General features: G+C 43.2%; 2 protein-coding genes across 3 annotated transcripts; one reads left to right on the forward strand and one right to left on the reverse strand.

The window, feature by feature from the left end:
* Positions 1–603: 603 nt before the first annotated feature.
* Positions 604–14,984, reverse strand: dync1li2 (dynein, cytoplasmic 1, light intermediate chain 2). Of its 2 annotated transcripts, none has more exons than XM_023790877.2 (14): positions 14,961–14,984; positions 14,662–14,760; positions 13,677–13,750; positions 12,837–12,953; positions 12,420–12,650; positions 8,125–8,291; positions 6,760–6,853; positions 6,527–6,662; positions 6,300–6,411; positions 6,141–6,200; positions 5,047–5,088; positions 4,640–4,757; positions 4,279–4,410; positions 604–3,783 (listed from the first exon to the last, which is right to left on the reverse strand). In XM_023790877.2, the coding sequence occupies exons 2-14, from the start codon at positions 14,751–14,753 to the stop codon at positions 3,674–3,676; spliced, it is 1,485 nt and encodes a 494-aa protein (XP_023646645.1). In that variant the 5' UTR covers positions 14,754–14,760; positions 14,961–14,984; the 3' UTR covers positions 604–3,673. The 2 variants fall into 2 exon arrangements, with proteins under 2 accessions (XP_023646645.1, XP_023646646.1); XM_023790878.2 differs by having other exon boundaries at positions 604–3,778; positions 14,961–14,983.
* A 4,823-nt stretch (positions 14,985–19,807) lies between these two features.
* Positions 19,808–24,548, forward strand: LOC111833008 (uncharacterized). Its single transcript, XM_023790873.2, has 2 exons — positions 19,808–20,011; positions 22,087–24,548. The coding sequence occupies exon 2, from the start codon at positions 22,095–22,097 to the stop codon at positions 23,922–23,924; it is 1,830 nt and encodes a 609-aa protein (XP_023646641.2). The 5' UTR covers positions 19,808–20,011; positions 22,087–22,094; the 3' UTR covers positions 23,925–24,548.
* Positions 24,549–25,127: the final 579 nt, after the last annotated feature.

Below are 25,127 nucleotides of genomic sequence, written 5' to 3' on the forward strand. Positions count from 1 at the left end.
GCGAAAGAAGGGCTACTTGCTTTGCTTTTCTGTTGGTACCGAACTTGCCCTGTAGCGGTGTACTCCATCCAGAAGGCACTTGCACTTCTTGGGGTAGGGCCAGCAACAAGTGCTTTATATTAAACGGTTAATCCTTCAAATTTCCATCTGGATCTAAAACAAAGATTTGGATTCATACTCAATCACAAACAAATCAAGCATAATAGATTAAGAGGATGGATTCAAAAAAAGATTGATGAAATAAGTTAATAGAAACCTATGCGTTTTTAGTTTAATTAGTTAATTACTCTCACCTACTTAGACAAATTAATTATTAATCTTAAAATATTACTTGCAACAATGGTCTTTGACAAAATATGACAATTATTAGGTAACACTTAACATTATGCGAGTAGCAGATGTTTTTCTCAATTTGAAATAACCAAAAACATGACATGAATGTGGCGATAGCTTGGCCAAGGAGCATCCCACAACCTGTCAGCAGCCAATCAAAACGCTTCCTCTGCTCCCCACTGGCTAGCCCCACCCGACTCAATTTGTACTTTCTAATGGTACCGTAATGAACCACCCGGATTTCAAATGAAGACAACGAGACGACTGGGGTCTGGATTCTTCTTTATTGAAGCCAGGACTGAGAGATATTTCCCTACCTTTTCCAGCGCTAAGAGCAGAACTCCACATGGCTGCATAAGAATGAAGCCTCATCAGAGGAGTTTATACGCATGTCTAGGACAGATATGCAGTCCTAACTGTGGACAAAAAGACCTTAAGATCCTTCATAAAAGATCAGAACTTTGAAGTGTTTGCCTCCTAAGACTAAATGCATATCTTCAGGCTTATGATGCACAGAGCAGCCAGTCAACATGGTAAACACTTTAACTGTTCCTTATACCAGTTTTGTACAAATTTAAAAAAAAAAAAAAAAAAAAGATTAAGTGCACACTAATTTAAGCAGCAGTTTTAACTTTTGCAGCCTGACCCGATTCTAACAGGTTACCTAGACGACGAAACCACGCTGGCGGCAATATCTGAACCTTTTTTGCACCAAGGCGGGGCCTGGATTGTGCTGCGGTGGGGAGCAGGCAGCCTCCGGGGTGCACTGCGCAGTCTGACACGCCTTCTGAGTGCGGGGTCACTCTCGCCCGCTTCCTGACAGTTAGCAGCCAGGTGCAGAATTTTGTGGCTCCTCCAATGAGAGTAAAATTCACAATCACCTGACACAGGCCAAAAAAAGTGCCAGGAGCATTAACCAGTTTCAAATGAAACGGGATCATAATTGAAATAAGAATTTCCAGTATTTTTCAAGATTCCTAAAACTTCCAATGGCCTCAGAAGCATAATTTAATCTCTAATTACTTTCACAGAAATCTGCCTGGTGACTAAGTTACAATCGAAATGTCAATTTATTATATCAAAATGTATACATGTAAATAGGCCTAGCTTTCCAAAACTTCCCTGTGCCAATAAATAGCTGCGAGTTTATCAAAACCAATTAATTACATTCTAGTTTATATATCAGTGGTAAGTATATCTGTATCTGTAAATTTGAACCAGACCAAAAAAAAAAAAAAAAAAACATGCACGTTTAGATTATGCAGAAGTTCTGCGTATGCAGTTTCCCTAAAAAAAAAAAAAAAAAAAGCAGCTTAATTATACTTTTTCAGTAACTGCTGTTGCTTTTTGGAATGATGGGCACCGTACATCAGGGAGTATTTAACACCTGAACAGACTGTTAAATGGGTCAATAGACAGAGATCAAAACGCTCCGATTCTTTGGTTCCAGGTCCTAATTCTCCACATTTTCCTTTTTCATGTTGTTCTTTAAGAAATCCTTTTTTTTAAAAAAAAAAAGCATTTAGCTAATGCATCAGTGTTTGAACAGTTTTGACAACCAGGCACATAGAATGTCTGGAGAGAAAGGAAGGAAAATAAAAAATAAAATAAAATAAAGTGTTAAATTGATCTCTCAACAACCGATTTGCAAGTCTATACAAAAAATTCCGGTAAACAAATCTGTACAAAATCAAAATTCAACTCAGCAGGTTCTGAATACTTCCTAAAAATTTGACACCTCATAGTGTGAAATTCTGATACAATAGTGGCCATCAAGGACATTAAGAGACACGGGGAAAAAAATCCATCTGCTCCTAGACACAGTAAAGGCCAACAACAAGAAGTCAGAAAAATGTCAGGGGAAAGAAAACAGAAAAGCAACAGCAAAATAAAGGTGCTGATCACTGAAGCAGAAGTCTCCCCATCGTCTGTCACCTGCACGCACAAGGCCAGACCTTTGCAGTGACGGTGTGACAGAAAGGGGAGACGTCATACTGCATTCATACTGTATGCCAAACGTTTTTGTAGAAAAGTAAAAAAAAACAACAAAAAACAAACAAAAAAAACAATAAATAACAAAAAAGTTACAATAACAGGAATTGAACTGTAAATAAGCAGTATGAACTTAAAACCTGGAACTACATAACCAACCCCGCCCCCCCCCCCCCCTTCAGAATTTGGCCACCATTTACACTGAGCAGATGAGTACATCTTCCCCGAGCAGATCCCACCAAACGCTCGCAGGAGCGAGCCAGCCACCAACGGCCTTAACAAAGCTCTTCTGCGTTAATCGAGAAGGTGGGGTACCACCTGTTTTCATGCATGGCGTCTAGGCCGTAGGCTTCCGGAAATCCCCGTTAGGAATAGAGTATGCAAAAACCACAGTTTGACGTTAAAAAAACTACAGGTGTTTCTTTAAGGACTCCTAACTAGATTGTGACAGTATACTGTGCCAGGCACTTGCAGTTAGTAGTAGGTAAGACCCATAACACACACTTTAACACGTTGAGCCAAACAAAAAAGGCCTTCAATGCAACCTGTACTTCCAGAGCCGGAAATGGGTCTTTAGCTTCTCTCTGAAAATCGTTATTTCTTCCCAAAAAGACTGCGCTTTATACAGAAGGCTCAAAGCTCACACAGAATAGTTTGGTTGTATTTACAGCTTCCTTACAGATGTGCCTTAAGTACTGTGATCTGCTATTTGCATTAAGCACAGTATATCCTTATAAGCTACCAGGCCAAGTATCGTCAAATTAGTGTCGTGACGGAAATTAAGTTAAACGTTAATGCAACTAAACATTTTTCATTAAACTGGTTTAGTGAGAAAGAAAATGAGAAAGAAAATAAAGATGGCTTTATATATAAATAATAAAGTCTACTTGTCATACTACATACTTTTGTAAGTAGTTCAGTTGCGTTTCTGAACATTAGCTCTTTTTTTTTTGTTTGCTCTTTATCTAAATTCTCTCTTTCATAAGACCTGCTGAGGGAAAATAAATCCCCAGCTCATCTCTGCTCCAGATGACAGTGAGGAAGAGCAGAAATGTTTCCCAAGCTAAACCTGACTTCTGAGACGCGAGAGATTTGGCTACCTGCCTGAAAATGTGCAGCTTTAATGTAATCTGGCGTGCCTCACGTTTAAAAAAAATGCCTTCATTTTCCCCCTATAACTTCATCCTCACTTATCCCCTTGCCATCAGACAGAAACTGTGGTCTGCAAACCGTACACTGATACACATGGGGAATTTGGTTGATATTTTTTGTTTGTTTTGTTTTTTTCGTCTTGCGTGCATTTTTTTTCTCTTTTTAAACCGACAGACGGTGCTGCAGGTGAGTGTGCTCATGCCTCGTTCTCTTTCGGTGGAGAGTTGTTCGCCGTCGCCGTGGAGTCTGGTTTGCGAGTCATTCTGTCCAACTCAGCCTGAACGTCAGTCAAAATTGGCTTCTGCCCTTGAAGAAAAACAAAACGGACAAGAGAAAACAAAACAATACTTTCATGTAGCTTTTAGAGGGTACGCTGTAGATTAGAAGCATGCCAGTTATCTGCAGGGGGAATTCTAGCATGCAGGACGCTGCACACCTGCATGGATCAGTGGGGAAATATTTCAGAAACATGCATGCAGGCCCAGGCGTCCAATAGGGCACCATTTTACATACTATAACTACTTCGACGGGACATTAAGGGTCATACTAGCATTTCAGCTGTTCCCCTTGAATGGGAGGAGGAACGTTGAGACTGAATGCTCACCCTTCGACCCGCAGAGTTGCTGACGGCAGAGGAAGGGAGCTAAATATTTTACCAGCTGGTCTGCGCAGATAGTTTTTCCATAAATTTCCTGCTGGCGTCAGACACTGGACCTGCCGCCTGCTCAGCCGTCTCTCACTCTCTGCGGCAGCTCAGGATGAACCTCCAAATGGCCGCGCGCGTCCTGGGGGAGCCCATACCTGCTTTTTTGGCTGAGCCGGGTACGGCTGCTCCCGCTCCGGCCCCAGCTCCGGCACTCCCCGGGGAGCCGGTCTTTTTGCTCAGCAGGCTATTGAAGAAATTAGCCAGGACGCCCTCGTTGGCCGCAGCCCCTAAAAAGCAAACATCGGGAAAATGACTACAGTGGAGGAGCTGGACTCTTGCCTGAAACTCAAGCACTCGGTTGATTTTACAGACGACACTTGGCTGAAACCTTTGCTTTGTGAGTTATACCAATTAGGTCCACTAGGTGGCACTGTTTCCCACAGTGGTTTGGTGCAGTCGCAAAAAAAGGGTAATATGTCCAGTATATTCATTCAGGTCAACCAGCAGCAGACCTACCTTTCATATTGGGATCTGGTTTCTTGACCGCAGTCATGGGCGACACACTGGCGACATTGGTGGGCCCAGCACGACCCGCGGGTCGCGGGGAACCGGACGCAGTTCTCGCAGGGGATTCCTGGAAGGCAGCGAGAAGGAACGGCACAAACCATCGCACCGCATGACCTCAGAAACATCCCAGAGCTGGCTAAGATTATTATTAAAAGCGCAAAGATTCCCAGCATACAAAGACCTCTGGCCATCCCATGATTCAAAACTACTGAGACAAAACCATTTGCTTTTAATTTCACCAGCCTTGTGAAGAGCTGAATGAAAAACCATTTATCAACGTCACTATCTGACAAGTATTCTGGCAATGAAAGGGCTATGAAAGTGCAGTGTTCCATTCTGAGAGACGTCAGACTTACAGTTGCTCTTGTTGGTGTAGCAGGCTGCTTGGCTAACAATGACTGAAAAGGAGGAAGAAAAAACTATTGGAAAACAGCAGACATCTATCAGCAGTACGTTATGATACTATGATATCTTACGTGGCATGGCCAGTAACAGCAGTTTAACTGAAGCAAAAGTTACACAGATGAAACCTTTCTGATGTCACTTCCTGACACACAGATCACAGTCCCCAGGTTTGGTGAGCTTAGTTCAAATTCATACAAGATTACAAATAAAACAGGAAATAGAAATTCCACATCTCATTAAAAACTCAAATCAATGGAAAACATGTGGTCCAGATTTCCGGCTTTCCCTACAGGGAGGATGTACTGCTTTGTACAAAATTATTACAAAAAAATGTATGTAGGAAATGGGGATTGTTCACTAATTAAGCCTGTATTGCCGCCTTCCTGGCAGCAGACATGGAACACTGTGATGGTCTAATAAGGCTGAACAGCCCAGTGCCTGCAGTCAGCCTTCAAACAAGCCAGGACTGTGACATTCTCCCCAAGATAGGGAATTAAACTACAAGCTTGTGTGTTATTGTTGGCATGTAATCCACATGCTTCATGCGTCATACAGAGATACACTGTGGACCACTGTCATGTCTGCTTAGAGAGAAAAGTCAGAGAGAGAGAGTCTAAGTGAGAGAGACAGACAGACAAAGCCTAAGTGAGAGAGACAGACAGACAGAGCCTAAGCGAGAGACAGACAGAGCCTAAGTGAGAGAGAGACAGACAGACAAACAGAGACAGAGCCTAAGTGAGAGACAGACAGAGCCTAAGTGAGAGAGACAGACAGAGGTTAAGTGAGAGAGACAGACAGACAGAGCCTAAGCGAGAGACAGACAGAGCCTAAGCGAGAGACAGACAGAGCCTAAGTGAGAGAGAGACAGACAGACAAACAGAGACAGAGCCTAAGTGAGAGACAGACAGAGGCTAAGTGGGAGAGACAGACAAACAGACAGACAGAGCCTAAATGAGAGAGACAGACAGAGGTTAAGTGGGAGAGAGACAGAGACACACACACACACAGATTTAGAAGCATAGACTGAGGCACAGATAGCCCTCACCTGCTGCTTCATGAGGAACACTTGTTCATCCTCTGCGTTCACCTCCTTGTCATGCACCAGCTGCATTTACAGGGAGGGAGAGAGAGCCACAGGGATTGAAGAGTGGGCACGGACATGCCCATAAACCCCCCCCTCGTGCCCACGCGTCCCTCAACCCACCTTCCGCACCGGCGGCTTCGTGATGAAGTCCTCGAAGGGATCCTCCACTTTTACCGTGGTGAAGTTCTCGTGCAGGATGGCAATCTTCTTCTCGTTGTCCCACCCCGACGGACTACGGGGAGAGTTAAATCCATTTCAATTCTTATTTCAAAAAATGACCACTTTGCTGCAGCAGACAAACACAGTATTGGACATTCTGTACATTCAGAATAACAGTTCCCGCTCACATGAAGACAGAGTCCTTCTCGACTACGAGCGCTGGCGTGGTCAGCTGGAAGTCATACAGTTTGTGCACGATGTATTTATACAGGAGATCCAGATTCTTCTCCTCTTTTACTGAAGTGTAAATCAGAGCGGCGCCATCTGTGAGATGCGTTTAAGGAAAAGAAACTCAGCGTCTCGTCTCACGGCAGCAGGCACACGGCGGACAACGGTCTGGAAAGGTGAGAAAAAGGGATACACTGCAGGCAGAACCGTCGGATGTGGGACTGCATGAAGTCAAAGTGTTCCTCCTGGAAGTCATGCTCCTTCTCCAGGACGCTGATGGCATCACACTGCAGAAAGAGGGGGACGGCTGTCACGGCCCAGAAAGTCAGCAGGGTCTCACTGGCCCATCGCTAAAGGCTAGCCCGCTCGAGCCGTCAGCCTCTGTATCCCCGTCCCACAGAACAAGACTTCCTCATGGTCACCACTAGAGGGAGACCTTGGTCAACGATCAGTCCATGCATGACTCAACAAAAGCACTTCTGACCACACGAAGGAATGGCAAATCTCACAGCTTCATTGAACACACAAAACCCATGCATGAAAAGCAACACTTCAAGTAGATGGGCTAAATTATAGGTACAAGATGTGTTGCCGTCCCACAAATTAAATCTGTACAATTTCATCCATTGTGTCCGTTTGATTACACACCCATGTTAATTCATCAAATGTCATCCTCTATCTCTAATTGTCTCATTCTGAGGGTTTCAGAAATAAAAATATTTTTAATCTGCCAATACGAAAGGCAACAAAAAGGAGATCACAGCCTAGCAGCTGACCAACAGGCCCGGGAAATAAAGGCTACTTGTGTCCCATCGAAAGCTCGAGGCAGTGAAGGACGCATTGAGGGTCACAGCATCATGCAGGGAGAGGGAGAGGCAGGGGGCACAGAGTGGATGGAATCCTGGGACATCTGGGGGAGGCGGGGTGGTTCTCCGCAAATCAGGACACACGCAGCAACACACAATAAAGGGCTGCATTGACAGTCCACACTGCTGGGGGCCAGAGCCAAGGACTGCAGCTGATCAGAAGACTCTCAGCCCTGGACTTCTCCTCCACCAGCCCCCACCCAAAGCAGCTTCCACAGGACCGCTCTACCATACACAGACTCAGGTGTCAGTCTAGGTGCCATGTAGTAGGAGGTTCTGCAACCTCGAAGCCAGAACTGCGAGGCCCTCAGACTGTTTGACTGCCAAATACTCAGGCCCCTCCCAGCTCAAAATCAGGTCTGTTAAAGGGACGGATAGATCTGCACTTACAACTCTGCATGTGATAGATAACTCTGTGGGACTGCATGTTATAACTCTGTTATCTATCATAGTCTGCTTCACAGCAAACTTCCCCAATCTTTCCCCACCAATCAGGTGGCTAACTGTCTATATTATTTATATTTATATGTCTTGGTATTTATACTCTATTATTGGACAATAAATGACACTTTGACGTTGACATCTACTCGCCGCTTGGTCTCTGCAGCCCTGCTCCTCACGCATTGCCCTCTCATGCTCTCCTCTGACCACCTCCCTACCTTGCCCTGCCTCCCGGCCCACGGGTCACTCACCTTCGTGAGGAGCACCAGGACCGGAACCCCCAGGTTGTGCGTCAACACGTTCTCCCCCAGCGGCAGAAGCACACCCTCGTCCTCGGGCCCAGACGCGGGGCCCCGTCTCTGGGGAGAGCCCTGGACCGCCTCCTCTGGCTCCATGTACTCTTGGAAGTCCTTCATGACTGCAGTGCAGGAAGTGGGGAAAGGAGGCATTAACACTTCTACCAGCAGGGGGCAGCCTAACACCTATAACACAGAAAATTCCGCAACAACACTCATAATATTCATATTAGTACAACGGAGGGTATTTATTAAGGATGCTCTCCTTGTGACATTGATATATAAATAGCAGACTGAGGTATGTGTTTGTCTCATATTTCATGGGGCTGTAAATCCTTATTGTGAAACCAGCAGCCAAACAAATTTAAACTTGAAGCAAATCAGGGAAATTGGGACGGTGAATGGCAGGTGACACTCCTCCCAACTACACCCATGAACCCGGTGCGCTGGAGCCTCTGGTGAGGCACAGATAACCCAGAGAAACAAGCAGCTGCAGGTTCGACAGCATACATGTGGTAAAAGGTGGCGTCCAATCACAGGCGTGCAAAGGCCCGGCTGTCCAGATCTCAGGAAATAGGAGAGCCGAAAGATGGAGGTTGGCAGGGATTTGTGCACACACCTGACCTGGCGTCACACCAGGTCTTAGGAGGTGGGAAATGGCCTAGTTACACCCATCTGTGGGCAATCTCGTTCTCAGACCCAGATGCAAGGCGGGGCCCAGTGTCTCTCACTGCGCCGCCCGAATCAAGCTTCAGACAAAAACATTATCGGCAGATAGCCAACCCATATTGACCTGCAGGAACTCCATCTGAGGTCACCTCAAGGGCTTTGGATCCACTCCCTATATACTGGAGTTGGGTGATCCTACATCATGGCCACACCCTAATCACACAAAGCTGACGTGGAAGTGAAATCTGATCTGATGAGTCACACTAATGCTAATTAGACCACCTGAACTGCAAATGGAAGCTACACAAATCTTTGTTAGACTGCCAGGCATGAGCGTCTATCACAGCCATTGTCGTCATCATCATCACCATCAGTTCATTTCCCAGGCAGCTCAAGCGCACCAATACAAGCTTTTCATTCCTTAAACTTGAACAAAGTTACACATTTAGAATACAGCTACTCCTCATATAGCCACAGATTCCATTCCAATGATCAGATCATGAAGCAAAATGGTCACTAAGTGAAAATCACGGTAGCTGAGGCGTGTCTGCGACTGTGCTTACAACATTCCGGGGAACATACGAAATTTGGTTCTAAATTCATTCAATAGTCGGAAAATTTGATACATTATAGTTTAATAGTTTTTTTAGTTATAGTTTTTGTATTATTATTACTGACGTATTTGTGAATGGTCGCTAACCAAGGTAGCCTCTACGTGAGGTGTGATTGTAACGTATACGAAGGTCAAGAGTTCAGCCATAGCCTGTCACTGGCTTGCATCCTGGGCAGGCCAGACATACAACAGAACCATCATGTGATGTTTACCTTTGCCTTCCTGTAATGCTAAACACACATGGGAGGCCCTCTCATCATCATCCCAGTACTGCTTTACAAGCACTTCACTGTGTAAATTCGGTACGAGTGAGGATATCTGGGCCAGCAAAAGGGCGTTTGGCGTCCGGCTTCTGACAGACGCTCCCGCAGTACGGCCTTTCTCCGCTTTCCGCAAACGCCTTCCTCTCCCTTGCTTTTTGCGTCCTTCAAATAAAAACCACCTAGAGGTGCTGAGCCATAAGCTGTCATGCATAATTCTGTTTACAACACAGCAGATGCAGTGACATCTGCATCACTAGCAAGTGAGAGATTATCATCTACATTTACCCTTGCTGGTGCAGGACCGCTTGGAGTAAAGCATCACGATATCTCACCGTTGTGACCCCTTCCTTACGGCTCTGCCTTGCCAATCCGCACATTATCCGCAGGTTAATAATCACCTCGATTTCAGGCTGGCTTGTACTCACACTTGGCTAAAATGCTAGCTAGTTATATATGGTCTCCCTTCAAGTCACTGATTTATGTTCTTATGATACAGCAAAATCTTATAGCAAACAGGCTACGTTGACTAGCATCCATACCTACAGGTTACTGTGCTACACTGTTGTAAGCAATTAGATAATCAAGCATAATTCACGGAATGGGAAGGTTTTTATGGTTTATTGAGCAGATGAATGGAAGAAGGCTTAAGAAACTACGGTTACCTTTATGGGCACTTATCAGTTCACTGTTTTTCTTTTTACAGTGGAGAGTCAAGGTGATGAGTTTGACCACAGAATAAATACATTTTACTGTTTTGCATGCTCACGTGTTTTTTTTGTTCTTTTCATTCATTAGCACAGTGCCCTCTCACATCTACAATGAATCGTATCCATACCGATCCCCCTCTCCACCCAGCCACCAATACTCTCCTTGCACATCATTTTTTCCACAACACAGTTCTGTATCACACCCCGGCACGGCACAGAGCAATCACACTACATCCTTACCACGTGTGAGTCTCCAAGGAGGGCCAGTGCACGATTAAGCGTATCACGCACGAGCACAGCACGGAGCAATCACACTACATCCGTACCGTGCCCGAGCCTGACTAATCGTGCTCTGACCTCTCGCTCCAAGTGGGCCAGGGTACGGTTAAGTGCAGCGCGCCCAATCACAATACAGGGCAATCATACTAGTCAAATGAACTGGACTTTGGGGGTCAAACGTACTCAGGCACAGTACAGATCTGCCAGGGTGAGCATGCCCTTAGTGCCTCACAGGGAACCTCAACTCTCAGTAGAAACAGCACTCATGCTGCATACCATTGACCTAAGTGGTCAGAAGCTGGAGCTGAGAATGACATCACACCCAAGTTAACGACTTTCCAGTACAAATTACAAAGCCATTGTTAGTAATACCAGCTGATAATGCCTTATGTGATGTTTTGCGCATGCAAACACTGTAGCAACATGTGCGCAGATAGCGGTTGGACAGCACTGTGCTTATGGCCAATTTAATGAGACACGAATAAGGCATAAGTGTTAATAAACAGTACATAACTACAGCTTTCACTTCTATTAATCTAGGGCTCGGCCATCTTGAATTCTGAGATCAAAGTTGCAGAGGTTCTTCCGACTTCCCCAGTCGGAACTCCGGCTTCAGGGGGCATTCCAGTTGAAATTTCTGACTACGAACTCGGAAATTCCAACTTCCCAGCTCAGATGGAATGCAGCTCATACGACAGACTTCCTCACATACCTCAACCTCAGAGAAACTTATGGTTGAATGTTAAAATTAGGAACAGAATGACTATTTTATTGTATAACCAACGCTAAGCATTCATTTATTCACGCGTATCCTCCTTATCGAATTAATCATTATTTGATTAACAGGCAGAGTCAATCAAATATCACACAAAATCCCAATGAATCTTCTCAAACCAAAAGGTATATAGTTGCACTTTCAAACCACTTGAGACAAAGGCAATTTCAACAAATCAACAGAATAAGTGCTGCAAAGAAGCACTTTGAACAATAATTTTATATTATTTCCACAAAATTAGCACTAGGGGGCTACTTCGAGCGCATGCATATTCAGCTGAAAAAAGGTCATTTCGGACAGACTACAGAAGGGGTGTCAAACTCCAGTCCTGGGGGGGGCAGAGCCCTGTGGAGCTTAGTTCTTTCCCTGTTCCACCACAAATGATTCAGCTCAAGAGCTGTGCTGTAATTAGCACAAGAAGTTGAATCAGGTGTGTTAAACAAGGTTGAACCAAAAACTGTGCAGGGCTCCGGCCCCCCAGGACTGGAGTCTGACACCCCTGGACTACAGGATTTCGCTGATCATGAAAGGCATCAAAGATGCATTTTTTTTCCTGCACTAACAATCAACATAGACCTGAGACGATTTATGGATGCTTGGATGGCTAAGCAACCCACAGGCAGGATGCGGGAGCTGTCCTTAGTCCTACGATGTGGCAAGCATGTCATTTACACCAAACCAAAACAAGAGGGCAGTTCTAAGTGCAGCAATCCCAAAGTAAGCTGTATACTCAGCAGTCAACTAATTTTTCTATAAGTTCAGATGCAGTGCAAGTGCTAAATTAGGGCAGGGCTGAAACAAGTTTTACATTTCTGGTGAGAGCTGCCAAGCTGTGACAGGCTAGGACAGCGCACACAGACAGGGCGTTGTCAAAGGGTGTGGCCTAATGTGACAGACTACATGTTACATTCGCAGAGTTCAAAGACAGCGAGGGCAGGACTCACGTTTCTGTTCCATCTCTCTCATCTCCTCTGGTGGGACCCTGAGCTTGTCGATGTGGTCGCGCAGGACGCTGGCCCACTTGCGTAAGGACTCCATGACAGTCCATGGCCGGGACATGTCGGCCACCAGCACGGCCAGTGTGTCCTTTAACGAGTCTGCTGATACAGCAAACTTTAGCAGACCTTTGTGGTAGAGGTCCCCATCCAAGATCCACACATTACAGCGTGTTAGATCTGCAGAGGAGAAACATAACAGAGACAGATCAGCATCTGCATTTATTGTCCAGGTTAACGTTACTTCTTCAGAGGGGTGGAGATTATGATGCTCAAACAATGCTCAGCCCCTCAGGCAGTGCAAGCGCCATCTTCATGGGCTTCAAAGCGAAAGAGTTATTCTTTATGAAGAATTCAGATACTTACCGTCTCTGTCTTCATCGTGGACACTCAGGTACAAATACTCAAGCCCCCTCCCTTTTTTAATATGTTCAATCCCTTGCAGCTTCGCCATGATCGTCGTCTTGCCCGAGCCATCTTCCCCTAGGGAATTGAAAGATACACATGCCAGTAAGAATCATGTCACGGCACGTTATTCTCTCTGGGAATTATATGTAATGGAGATACTCATTGATGCAGTTGTGCAGAATTCCACCTGAGAATTGCCTGGGCGCAAAACATCCGCACGTTTTTATATTAAGGCAACTTCAAATAAAATACCACCTTCGGGTAGAACTAGCAGGAAAATGGAAATGCACAGCAACCAAAAGTAACCAGCTGCACGGCACAGTGCATGTTTTATGAAAGAGAGCATTTGCTATATTTGGCCGGTGACTGATGCTCACCCTTGTTTACTGTACGTCATGTGGGAGTCATTCTACATTGTTAATAAACAGGCGAAAACGGATCGAGATTCTAACACGCTGCACATTATTTTCAAAAGTCTCTTCAAATCCTGTCCCGAGGTCTCTTCATTGTAAGCGGGCTTGTCTTCAGACAGATCAGAGGTCTGGTTTCAAGCACTAAAAGGATATTTATTCCTATTTTTGGAACATTTGTGAAGAACAGACCTCAGTCAACACACAGAGGGCCTGTCACAGATTTAAGAATTTAAAATGAAACCCTGTTAGCGCAGAGCCTTCATTAAAACATACATGCGTAAACACAGAAAGACACTGTACCACACTAATACGGTTATGTTTTCAGCATCAGACAAAACGACATAATGCATAAACGGGCAGTGAAGAATACGGGAGTTACACTCACCGAAAACCAGTATGTTTTTCCCAGATGGCAACTTGGAACTGGACCTGGTGGAAACTTCGCTGAGAATAGAGGACCTAAGGGAAATGCGATCAGTTCCCTATATTAACTCATCATGACAGTCAGCATAATGCGCACGGCATTCACCAGTGTTGTACTTCCTGCAATTCTGACCAGTCTAAGCGGTTAGAAGATGGGTGGACAGTTCTGTATTAATATGCGGCTGCATAAAAACACTGTGGCAGTGACATATTTTTAATTGTTTGATATATATATATATGTAATCGTTAAGACAGCTATACACTCACCGTACACGATTTGATATCCTGCCTGCTCATCTTACAAATGAAAGACAGACACAGACAATGTGGATCCACGGCTTCCACGTCATAACAACGTGCAAGTCACGGCTCTGACAAGCAATCTGACATAGACGGCTATCACACAGTAACGCTAAATCAATGCATCGGATTATTAGTACTGTGATTATAAGATATTGGGGGGTGGGGGAATCAATAACATAAGTTTTTGTATTTTATAGCCACGTGCTGGCTAATAAGACGGGAACGCTTGTGGAAGTAACGATCTGAGTTTTTGTACTGCTCTAAATGGGACTCCGGGACCACTGCACTGTTGGCAGCATCCTTTCCAGACAGCTACCGTTAAAGAGATTAATTCAATCCAGCCATCAAACGCACAACAAAAACACACCGGGACCGTGACACTTCAGGGTCTGCATACAGTTCACAAGCTCCCACCACAGATTTATTTTAAAAGGAATGGGCTGTACATAGTAATACCATTTTTAAACAGTCTGCCAAATAGTTTGTAGCAACACAACCTTTGTTTGTTGGCTACCGTTTGGCAGACCCTCCCAAGCCGGCACTTGAGAGGAAATGCCATGTAGCCAAGAGTGACAAAAGTGAAACAGTTACATTGTTCACGATAAAAGAAATATGCAGCGCCTCAGCTAATTATTCTGACTTGCCATAGGTTCTGTCCTTCTTCTTCTTCATTATTTTCCAGGGTGTCACCAGCCCCGGGCGCGCTCAGGAGCTTCTTCTCCAGTACAGGAGCCATTTTGTTTCTGCAACCACAAAAAGAGGTGTCACCAAGGTGCCTTGGGGCCCCAGAGGAATTTGGGTCAGTCGTTAAATAAAATCATCCCGCAATATAAACGTGCAACACATGCGATTCATTTGACGCCGCCGAATTTGTCGAATTGCTTTGCTGCTTTTTAAAATTAAACCGTGTTGTTATATTCTGGTCAGGCATTGCGATAGACACCTCGATTCGTTGGCCTTAGGATGATATCATCCCAAGAAGCCAACGCAACCGCCCAAGATGAGGCGGCTAAACATTGTAGGAAAAAAAAATTGAGGAAGCCACATGGACCTCACCCTGATATAACAACACCGAGGACATCTGGTGGTCAAATCCGGAATTGAACTCTGATCTCATATTCGCAAGGGTGGGGCTCAAATAGGAGTGGTTCACTGTCAGAGACTTTTCAAAATTCCAAATCTGTACATATTCATATACAGCAGCGTACTTATCACAATAATAATAACAATATCCACTTAAATGCCGCCAATAACTTCACCGTAAAGTGCACGTCAGCACAGCTATATCTTGACAGTAACCATATTATAGTTATATTTAGAAATTGCGTGTTAGCATATAAGACTTACCATTATAGAGACGTTTGTGTCACACTCAAGGCTGTTTTTTTAACAGAACCTTATTTTAATCAGGGGCATCGGAAAGCGGGGGATAAGTTAGGACAATTCCAAGGGGTCCTGAGTGACTGTAGCCCTAAGGTATTTGGAGCACATTCCGACTGATCCGGGTTAGGGGCCCAATATAATATACTTTCATGGTGCCTAAAATCTTTAGTGGCACCCCTGATTTTAATAGATACTTAGTTATTTGATTTCTTTGATTTAGTTTAGCAGTTACTTGTCTTCAAGGGCATGAATTCTTTCCAATTAAAATCTTGTTTCCTAACATAATTGATCCCAAAGCAAAACCTCTGAATCTGACATCAACCGTCCTCTTTGTACATTAGATTAATACTCCCTGTTTAAACTCTCAGATTTAAAATCTTTCCATGACCCAAAATAAGCAATATAAAGACTGCTATCTTGCAGTGCCCCCAGTGAGTCAGGATTTATTTAAACAACTCTGTCCTATCAACATTGGCAATTTTACAGAGGAACTGTACCCCTTGATCATCAGATGAAAATGCTATTTGACCATTAAAGTTGGGGGTAAAGTTAGGACTAAAAGTGAAATGGGTCCAAAAAATTTGCCATATAATTAGACTGGTATGGGGGTGTAAAATCTCCAATGGGCCACCCCCCTCCTGGCAAGCGAGAAAAGTCTCTGCACAGCATTGATCTGGGTGAGTGACTGGTTGGGCTCTCTCACCTTGCACCCCCTGAGAGAGAAACCTAGTGCTGCCTGCACCTTTCACCTATCATGCTTCATATATCTTTGCTCTTACAGGTTAACCCACAAAACCTATAGTCTGGGACACCCCCTTTCCCACACCCAGCTCTGTTTATCCACTCCTTCACGTCCTCACCTCCCTTATGGTACAACACATTGCCACAGAGATAAATGTGCACAGACTGAGGAGTTTTAAGGTGGCTGCCCTTTTACAGCTAAATAAATGTTTATGGCATATATTTCCAAACGCTGATGTGGCTACATAGTGTTACAGATGCTTTCTATATATGTTCCTGTGATGGGAAGGTCGCTGATTTCAATCCTATAGTTGGCAGAGTGATTTTACCATGGAGCCTTGAGCAAGGTGCTTAAGCCCCAGTTTCTCCAGCAACTGGCAGATCCTGCTGTCTCAATTGTATGCCGCTTTGGGTGAAAACATCTGTTAAGTGAGTAAATGCCACTTATATTAAAGATAGCAGCTATGCAAATACCTGTAACAATAGCCAGGCATCTAGTGATTGCTAGATTATTATCAAGGACAATTTTAATAATTTCTAGACGTATTAATGTATCTGCCAGTAGACCTGATGAATGGATGGATAGACAATGTATCTGAGTATGACACTATATCACCATCTGGTGGTATAACTGAGTTTTGCCTCAGAAATTGAAGATAAGGCAGATATTGACGCTTTGGGCAGTGCTGTAATAATCTGTAATATGTTAAAACATCCCCTTCGTCTTTCCACAGACAATATATGCGTTTTTGTCTGTGTAGTTCATTTTCACACATTGATTACAGCATAATCTAGTAATTTGGATGCAACAAAGTCCAGTTGAGTAGTACAATAATTAGCACTGTTGTTTCCTACATACTAAGTCTAGGGTTTAAATCCTGCATGTATAGAGTGTGCACATTCTCCATGTTTGTTTTTTCTTAAATAAATTCAGTTAGGTGAACTGGTGTCTCTAATTTTCCCATATTGTGTGACAATGTGTCCTGTGATGGACTGCCATATCCCCATCCATGATGTTAATTAAAATTTTGACCACAGTAAGCACAGAGGAGATAACTCAGTATATCAAAATACTAACTACAATTGTACCCTTAAACCTGATTTTAAACACAGTTACTTAGTTGTTGATCCAGCTCTTGTGATATGGACAGTCTTGCCTCCATCACTTCTATAATCTGTAAGGTCAGAAACACATAAAATAACTTTTGACATGTATCATTTACTCAGCTCACAAATAACTTAATCCTCTTGTGTATTTATAAAACTGGAAGACTGGTAAATGGGACTTGAAACCCATGTTGCAGAAGATAATTCATCTTAGTCTGGGACAATTAGCATGTGAAAAAGAAAAGCAGAGCCTGAATGTGGTTTGTAATTAATGCTAATATTGGAGGCAGACACTTTCTCACACCTGGCCCACATTTTAAATGCAGGATTGGCTGATGGGGCAGCTGACAGCTGAGACAAACCCCATCATTACAGTTCCTTAGGGCGCTGCCATTTGGCTGTGGGTTTCCATGGTTACCGGCTTAAGGTTGCTAGCAATGTCTCCCGGGACGTGACAGCATGGACAAAATTTCAAGTCACGCCAGTGTGCATGAAACTTGACCATCCAGCAGAGTCCCAGGGGCAGAAAGAAGACCAATACAGACACTGCAACAAAAAGAGTTAAAAAGATTAAGAAGTGTCAGTGGAATTTAAATGCTGCTCTCATCTGGGGTTTTTTTGGCACGCAATTGACTTTCAGAAATAACACAGCAGTAGCTGAAAATGACCAGCTTTGCACGTGTAGATGAGTATGTGCCCAAAGACCTTCACAAGTCGCCAATCCATGCAGATCTTTGACCACAGATTGCATGAAGACCTGGGTTATTGTACATATTGCATTTTATCAGTGCCCTTTTATTTTCCATTTCTCCCTGGCAATTAAAATTTTCTCTTGACGCCCCAAGCCAAGCATCAGTTTGCCAGACAGCAGTTCACAGCTGAAAGGTTACGAATCCGCAGCCTTTACTGTGGAACATCAAGCCAGGAAGTAATGTACACGCAGGTACCTGAGAGCATTCGAACAGGGCCCCGAGTCTCCTGCTTGTCTACATCAGTGCCCGTATATAGGGAATAATTTACATTTTACACCACAAGAAAAGGATTCCAAAGTTCAGCTGAAGAAATGCCACAGATTGGTGCCATTTCATTCACAATAGATGGGTCACTAGTTGCAGTATAAGATAAGAGAGGGTTAACTCATTCATTAAATGATAAACAGATGGTACAGATGCTCTTCATAATGAGGACATGTAACAAAATAGCGCGTCTTCTTCGTGCACAATAATGACATTAGGACATCGTTTCTGGGAAAATACTCATTTCTGTCTGATAAGCACCCGTTCGTATTTTTTTTTCTGAATTCACATCTCGTGCTTTACTGTACTATATTTATGACAAAATTAGATTTAAAAAAAGTAGTTCATGTTTTATTAGGGAAATCGAAGCCGAAGTAAGGAAAGTGTATCTTCACAAGACTAACGCTAGAGGCCACTCTTTAAAAAGTTTCCATTCAGGTCAAATTTATTATAACTTTCACTTTGTTCTAATTAATTATTTAACATTCCTTTACTTTTGTCTAAAATTTAAGCCTAAAAATTCAGTCTAATGCACAATATGACCAAACAGCAGAACAACATAGCCATTCTGTAGTCCAAGTATTGACAAAATTTTGTTCACAAATTTTAATAAAACCGTAACAAATATATACGAGTGTCCTTAGTAACATTTGTCAATAATAATCATTAACTCCTATGTGATCAGCAGACCATGAAGACCAACCCATCAGCATGGTGATTAAAATTCTCTGAAACGCAGCAAGTTGCTGAATTTCAGATCTTATTTTTTCACCCCATATTATTCTTCTATTGGCCTAAATAACAAATATTTATTAATTATTGTCGAAAAGTAACCTAGTCAGAAAACTGTCATCCGAACAGGTGTCGCAATCAGGAGCGGTGGTGTAAGTTTAGTCTCATATTTGCTTCCAACGCAATCACCATAAAACAGTCCAAGCTACTTTTCTTACACAACGCTATAAACAAACAAATGAAATAGAAAATGAGCGGATTTCACCAATTTTGTACTAGCTGAGCTGGTAACTGGTAACAGAAGTCATACAACTTGCATTTGCCGGAAATACGATTATAAAAACAACACCGAAAATGTTAAACAAGAACAAATTGATATTTATCGGAAACATGATTAAATACCTCAATCGTACCATCAGAGTTTTCTACCTACATAGTATATTTTCCTGCGAGACACTAATCATATTTTTCGTCCTAGTTTGCTACCTTTTTTTATTTGAAATGGGTAGGGATTACTAGTGAACATTATTAGAAAACGTGGAATTTCCACACACCACGTTTTGTGGCGCTTAAAAAGAGGCGCACGGCAGTGTTAAGAAAGTTCGAATTAAAATTAATTCGCTTTACATGGAAGTCAAAGGAAAATTGTTGCTATAGTGACGGTTTAATGGAGTGGGGGGTAAGAGGGGCATTCTTCCTTAAAGGAATAAACCCCGTTTCATTTAGAGAAATATGCAGTACGGAGAGGAAGGGGAGGGGAACTGAGAGGCCAGTGGGCAGGACCGCTCCTGATTGCGACAGATGTCTTACAAAAAGCACGTTTAAGAGGAGGAGGGGGGTACTTTGCTGGGTTAAAAAAACGCAGTCCCACATCATACCTCGGGGAGTGCGAAAAGCAGGGAGAAGCTGTCAGTACCCAACCTGATCTTAGTTCAGTTTGTGCTCAGCCTTGGAAGGTGGTGGACCAGACCTTCGACTTTCCTTGCCGACTGAATCCATCGCATCAGCAAGCCAGGTTTGTCCATCATTCAACATGCATTTCAAATTAAAGTGAAAAATACATTTGCTTAAACTCGCACTTTTAAACTATAGTGTTACAGTGAAGGAGCGAAACTGCAGAAATTTAATTTAGCGCTTGGGCGAGCTGCCCTTTGTTCTTGATGAGTACATAGACATCCTTTAAAAACCCATTACTATTTTTACCAATTCAGCAATTTAAAAACCCAAACTGTAATACCGAATATTGTTTGATTTTTATCGGATGGAATGACAATATGTTTTTTTACATGACTAAAACGATTCACTGACACTTTTCTGAATGAAGTAATATTTCATTAGGATGTACTGCATCCTGTAAGATATATAATTACTAATTTTAACATGCTGAAATCGTAATGGTGTATTTATGTATAGGCATTGATAAAGTATCGTTAAATGGATTAATATTTCTAATTTGTCTTAACGAGTGTGACCATGATGAAGTGTAGCGCTCATTGTATGAACCATGCTTCTGAAATGTAAGAATAGAGGAACAGTTTGGGGTCTCAGGATGACTGCAAATGAACCGTGCACATGGCTGTAAGCGACTAGCTGTGGAAGTGTCTTTTTTTCTCCGTGCATTGGCCATCGTGCGAATACTTTCGAAGTAGTCCAACGTATTGCTTGTCTAGCAATGTTTTCGCGAAATATTCCCTTTTATGCGGCCAAGTTTTACACTGCTAATGCTTTTGGAGCATTTGGTAGCCGGTGTACGTGTTCCTAAACAATAAAATCCGGGAGGGGCAGCAGTGGGTGTTGGGTGGGGGCTGGTTGGTGCTAAAGACGTCCTGGCGTTTTCTTTTCTTTTTTTTTTAAACAGATCTTTCTTATTTATATCACCCCTCATGTTGTTACTCTGGTTAGAGTAAGTGTTGATTCAGCAGTATTGGTAGGTAATTCTGAAATTAATTCCTCTTTTGATGATTGTACAGCAGGAGATCACTTTCAGGAGGTGTACCACACTACTGAAGACAGAACCAGACCTCGGTCCCAGGACTGTGCAGTTGTATTTTAATACATAAATTTTTTTTGCAATTGTCACCATTTCATGGATAAATCATTGTTGATTTAAATTAAACCGATTTATGCCACTCTACTGCGTTGAAATCCATCCAATTACTTAATTGAGATTATTTTGGAACGTGAAAATTGCCAGGCATGCGAAAACCGGTTGCGTTGAGTTACCAAAGCTGCTTTTGCCGTTACCGCATAATATAAATCAGCGTCCGGCTGCACCTGTGACGCTCAGCAACTCAATTGCCCCGGTGCAGCACTATGGACAGCGCCCATTGTAATCAGGCCGGCATCTTAATGCGGATCGCACCTTCCACGTGACGACAAATTGATTATTGGAGCATCATGATCATGCGTCATGCTGGGTGCCACCTTTGGCAGTTGGATATTTGACACAATCCACTTTTCCTGACGTGTTCACGTGGTTTTTCATATATTTTTAAAGCCCTTACTAGAAAACCCTTGTCCTTTGTACTTAACCGTTTTCTGGCATGTAATTGTAGAATAACTACTGCACCACATTATGTATTATGTCTCAAACATGCAGCATAGTATTTACCATTTTGAATATGATATTGTGACTGTATGCTGTTTTTTTTTTCAGATAAATTCATCCATATGTCCAGATATATTCTTGGGCCATTAATTTATTTCTAGACAAATGTCATTCAGAAGGCTTGAAATAGGCTGTATGTACCAGTTCATTTTCCTAGAAGCCCTTGTGGCTGTATGGTATGTGCTGGATTATGTGATCTTACAGTGCAGTATTCATCTAGGTTCCCATGGTACCCATAAACCTCTTGTAGAACATGACAGACAATCTCCAAAATGAAAATAATATTCCAGAGTGGGCTGTCCTTAAACAGTGGGCTATGGCAGCAGGCCAGCACAGCATTTTCTGAATTCCGCTTTGCTATTTAAATGATCTTGTACTGCTGTATAGCAAACCAAATATTCATCAAGCTATTCTTGTTTCATTTGCCTTTCTCATGGGGGCAAGCCTTGTCACCATTACTAATTGTAGCTTAATTATTATAGGACACACCATGGGAGGCAAGATAAGTAAGAAAAAGAAGGGGTATGATGTCAACGACACAAAAGAGAAGCAGGATGGGGACGCCCACAACGTTGAGACCAAGTCTGCAACCCTACTATCAGAGCAGATAGATGGCACAGTCGAGGCTGACAAGCAAGCCACCGTGGACGATTCTGCTGAGTCCACAGTGGAGGCTTCTACGGTGTCTCAAGAGGTTGTGCCATCCCAGGCTCCAGCAACGGAAGGCACCCAAGTAGAAACGGATGCAGCTCAAGAGAAAACAGCGGCAGTGACGAAGGAAGCAATTCCATCAGTTCCTGTCGAGACACAAAAGCCAGAAGAACCATCCAGTGGGTCAGAGCTGCAAGTAAGCTTGGAAGCCCCTGCATTGAAAAAGGCAGATGAACCAAAAGTAACAGAGGAGGTGGTCACCCTTTCTCCGCAAGCCCCTGAAACTCAAGTCATTCAGGAGAATCCTGCTCCCATCATATCGCCTCCTCCTGCTGATGTTGTGGTTGAGCCGGTTTCTAAGGAATTGGACACAAAGCCTCCAGTGACTACACCTGAGACAAGTGCTCAAGTCAAAGAAGCTACTGCAGAAACGACAGTGATACACGAACCCATCAAACAAACAGAAGCAGATATTCCAGCAGAACAATGTACTGCTGTGACAAACGAAGAGGCCGCAGGAACCAAGCCCACCATAGAGTCAGAGACAGTCCCACCAGGGACAGTCATGCCATCAGAACCAGATACCGTTGAGAGGGAAGTGAGTACAACACAGAAATCCACCAGCGACTCAGAGACTGTTACTCCATTAGAACAAGTTTCTGTTGTGGAAGTCAGTTCAGTACAGAAGTCCACCACTGAGATAGAGACTACTACTCCATCAGAAAACGCTGCAGGAAAAACTGTGGATGTGACCCCAGTACAGAAATGCACTGTGATTCCATTTGAACAAGCTTCTGTTGAAACTGTGGGTCTTACCACAGTGCAGAAACCAACTGCAGAGACCATTATTCCATCAGACGCTCTCGAGACTCGAGAAGAATCTGTTATTTGCGAGACTACAGAATCTCATGCAAACACAGTGGAAGAACATGCTACGCATACTGAAATCTTGGAACCAACACAGGTTCCTCCACCTCTGCCAGAGGAGCTCCCTGAAGTCACAACAACAGATGAGGATAAAACAGCTGAATCCACTGAAACAAAACTAGAGGCGGAGGTCAAAGACAAATCTGACGACGGTTTTGTGGGTTCAGAGCCTGAAAATGTTGACATAGGTCTAAGTTCACAAGTAGATGTGCCAAGCATTGCTCTAAATTCAGAAAATGCAGAGGCTGTAGTGACAGAGGTTGTTCCAGAGATAGTTATTTCTGAGTCAGTTTCTACCAATGAATTCCCAAGTGATGAAGTGAAAGAAAGTGTGGCTGAGAAAGAGGTCATGGAAAGTGCAGCAGAGGGACATGACCAAGAACCTGTTGTCCCGGCTGTGGTGCCAGAGGTGAACGCTCAAGTGGAAGCACCTGAAGATGTGCCAACAAGTGACAGTGGTACAGCTCTGGTTGAGGAGTTAAAGGTGGAGAATGGAGAGCATGAGGGTCTCACACCTGAGCTGAATGGGGAGACTAAAGCTGCCAAATCAGTTGTTGAGACGTCACAAAACGAGGAACGTGTCAATGGAATCAGCTCCCCTGATGGATCCCCCAAAGAGGACCATGTAAAAGACATCTGTGACCTGAAGAAGGACTTGACTGCTGACACTGAGGTCCCCACAGTCATCGGAGACATGGCTTCAGCCATAAACGCGACAACGAATGAGGTTGACTTAGTCTGAAGAACTGACACAAGCATAAATGTTGATGACATGCATATTTAAAGGTGGCACTAGCTGCTTAATGGATCATGGAAATGCTTGCAATAGCTGAACTAAAGAATTTTTGGCCCACAAAAAATGAAACAGAAATGCTCCAGAGTCTGCAGTTTATGGATAATAAGCAGAATGACTGACAAACAAAACAGGACAGCAGAAAATAACATTACATAATTTGGACAGTAGCCCTTTAAATAACTAAACGACTAACAAATGTATTTGTGCTGCATCTAGACTTTCACATATTCTTACTTTAACTGTTAAAATGACATGCTGTGGAACGACCGGTAATGGAATGCTCATTTTAATTAAATCACTTGGTCTCTAAGAATAAAAAATTTTTACCTTAAAAATGTGCATTCAGTGACTAGCACAATTCACTGTATAACACATTTTATAAGCAGATATTGGAAGCTGGCATATATACCCTTAAGGCAGAATTACAGTGACTAACCCTACACAACTGACTGCGTCTCAACAACACTGAAATAAAAACCTACCATTTACATACTTCATACAATCCTTTTATCAAAACATGATTTAGTGCTATCCTCAATGATTTTTCATAAGAATAAATGGCTGAACTTATTTTCTTATATATCTATTATTGTTCTGCCGCAAAATTGCATCACTGAAAACTAATTTTACATGTTTAATTGGTGAATTGTGACTTTATAGAAAAGCCTATTTCTATGGCAACACACACACAACCTCCTCTTCAGACTGGTAGGGTAGGGGGGAAGGGGAATAGATTGTTTTGAGGAAACGGTTTATGGGGGAGGGGACAGGGTTGGAAGGACAAGCTCTTCTATGAGGCATGGGCAGACTAATGGTGAGCTCTTTCTGGTCTTCATAAATATCAGTCCCAGGGTGATGTGTCAGGCTATCAAGACATCACAGATTCCAAGGGACATGAAAAAGGCTTAACCCATTGTAGGGCACTAATTTAATTTAAATACTTGGAAATTCAAAATTTCAACCCTAGAGTGTTATTGGAAGATATTACAAGACTTTTTTCTATTGTGACTTTTTTATGTTGCAAATCAAGGTCAACAAAGCCACCATATATGGTTCCTCACCAGTATAGGGTAATAATTTCACACGGCTTCCCATCACTCTGCACCAGTGGGGGTGGGGGTGGGGGTGGCATGAGTTCTTTCACAAGCA

The sequence above is a fragment of the Paramormyrops kingsleyae genome, chromosome 11, assembly GCF_048594095.1.
Source record: "Paramormyrops kingsleyae isolate MSU_618 chromosome 11, PKINGS_0.4, whole genome shotgun sequence".
Lineage (NCBI taxonomy): Eukaryota > Metazoa > Chordata > Actinopteri > Osteoglossiformes > Mormyridae > Paramormyrops > Paramormyrops kingsleyae.

Coding starts and splice junctions, on each gene's coding strand:
- dync1li2 (XM_023790877.2), bottom strand. CDS start 14,753: ATGGCTCCTGTACTGGAGAAGAAGCTCCTGAGCGCGCCCGGGGCTGGT. Junction 6,854..8,124: donor TCCTGGTGCTCCTCACGAAG/GTGAGTGACCCG, acceptor CTCTTTCTGCAG/TGTGATGCCATCAGCGTCCT. Junction 4,411..4,639: donor ACCAGATCCCAATATGAAAG/GTAGGTCTGCTG, acceptor TTTGCTTTTTAG/GGGCTGCGGCCAACGAGGGC.
- LOC111833008 (XM_023790873.2), top strand. CDS start 22,095: ATGGGAGGCAAGATAAGTAAGAAAAAGAAGGGGTATGATGTCAACGAC.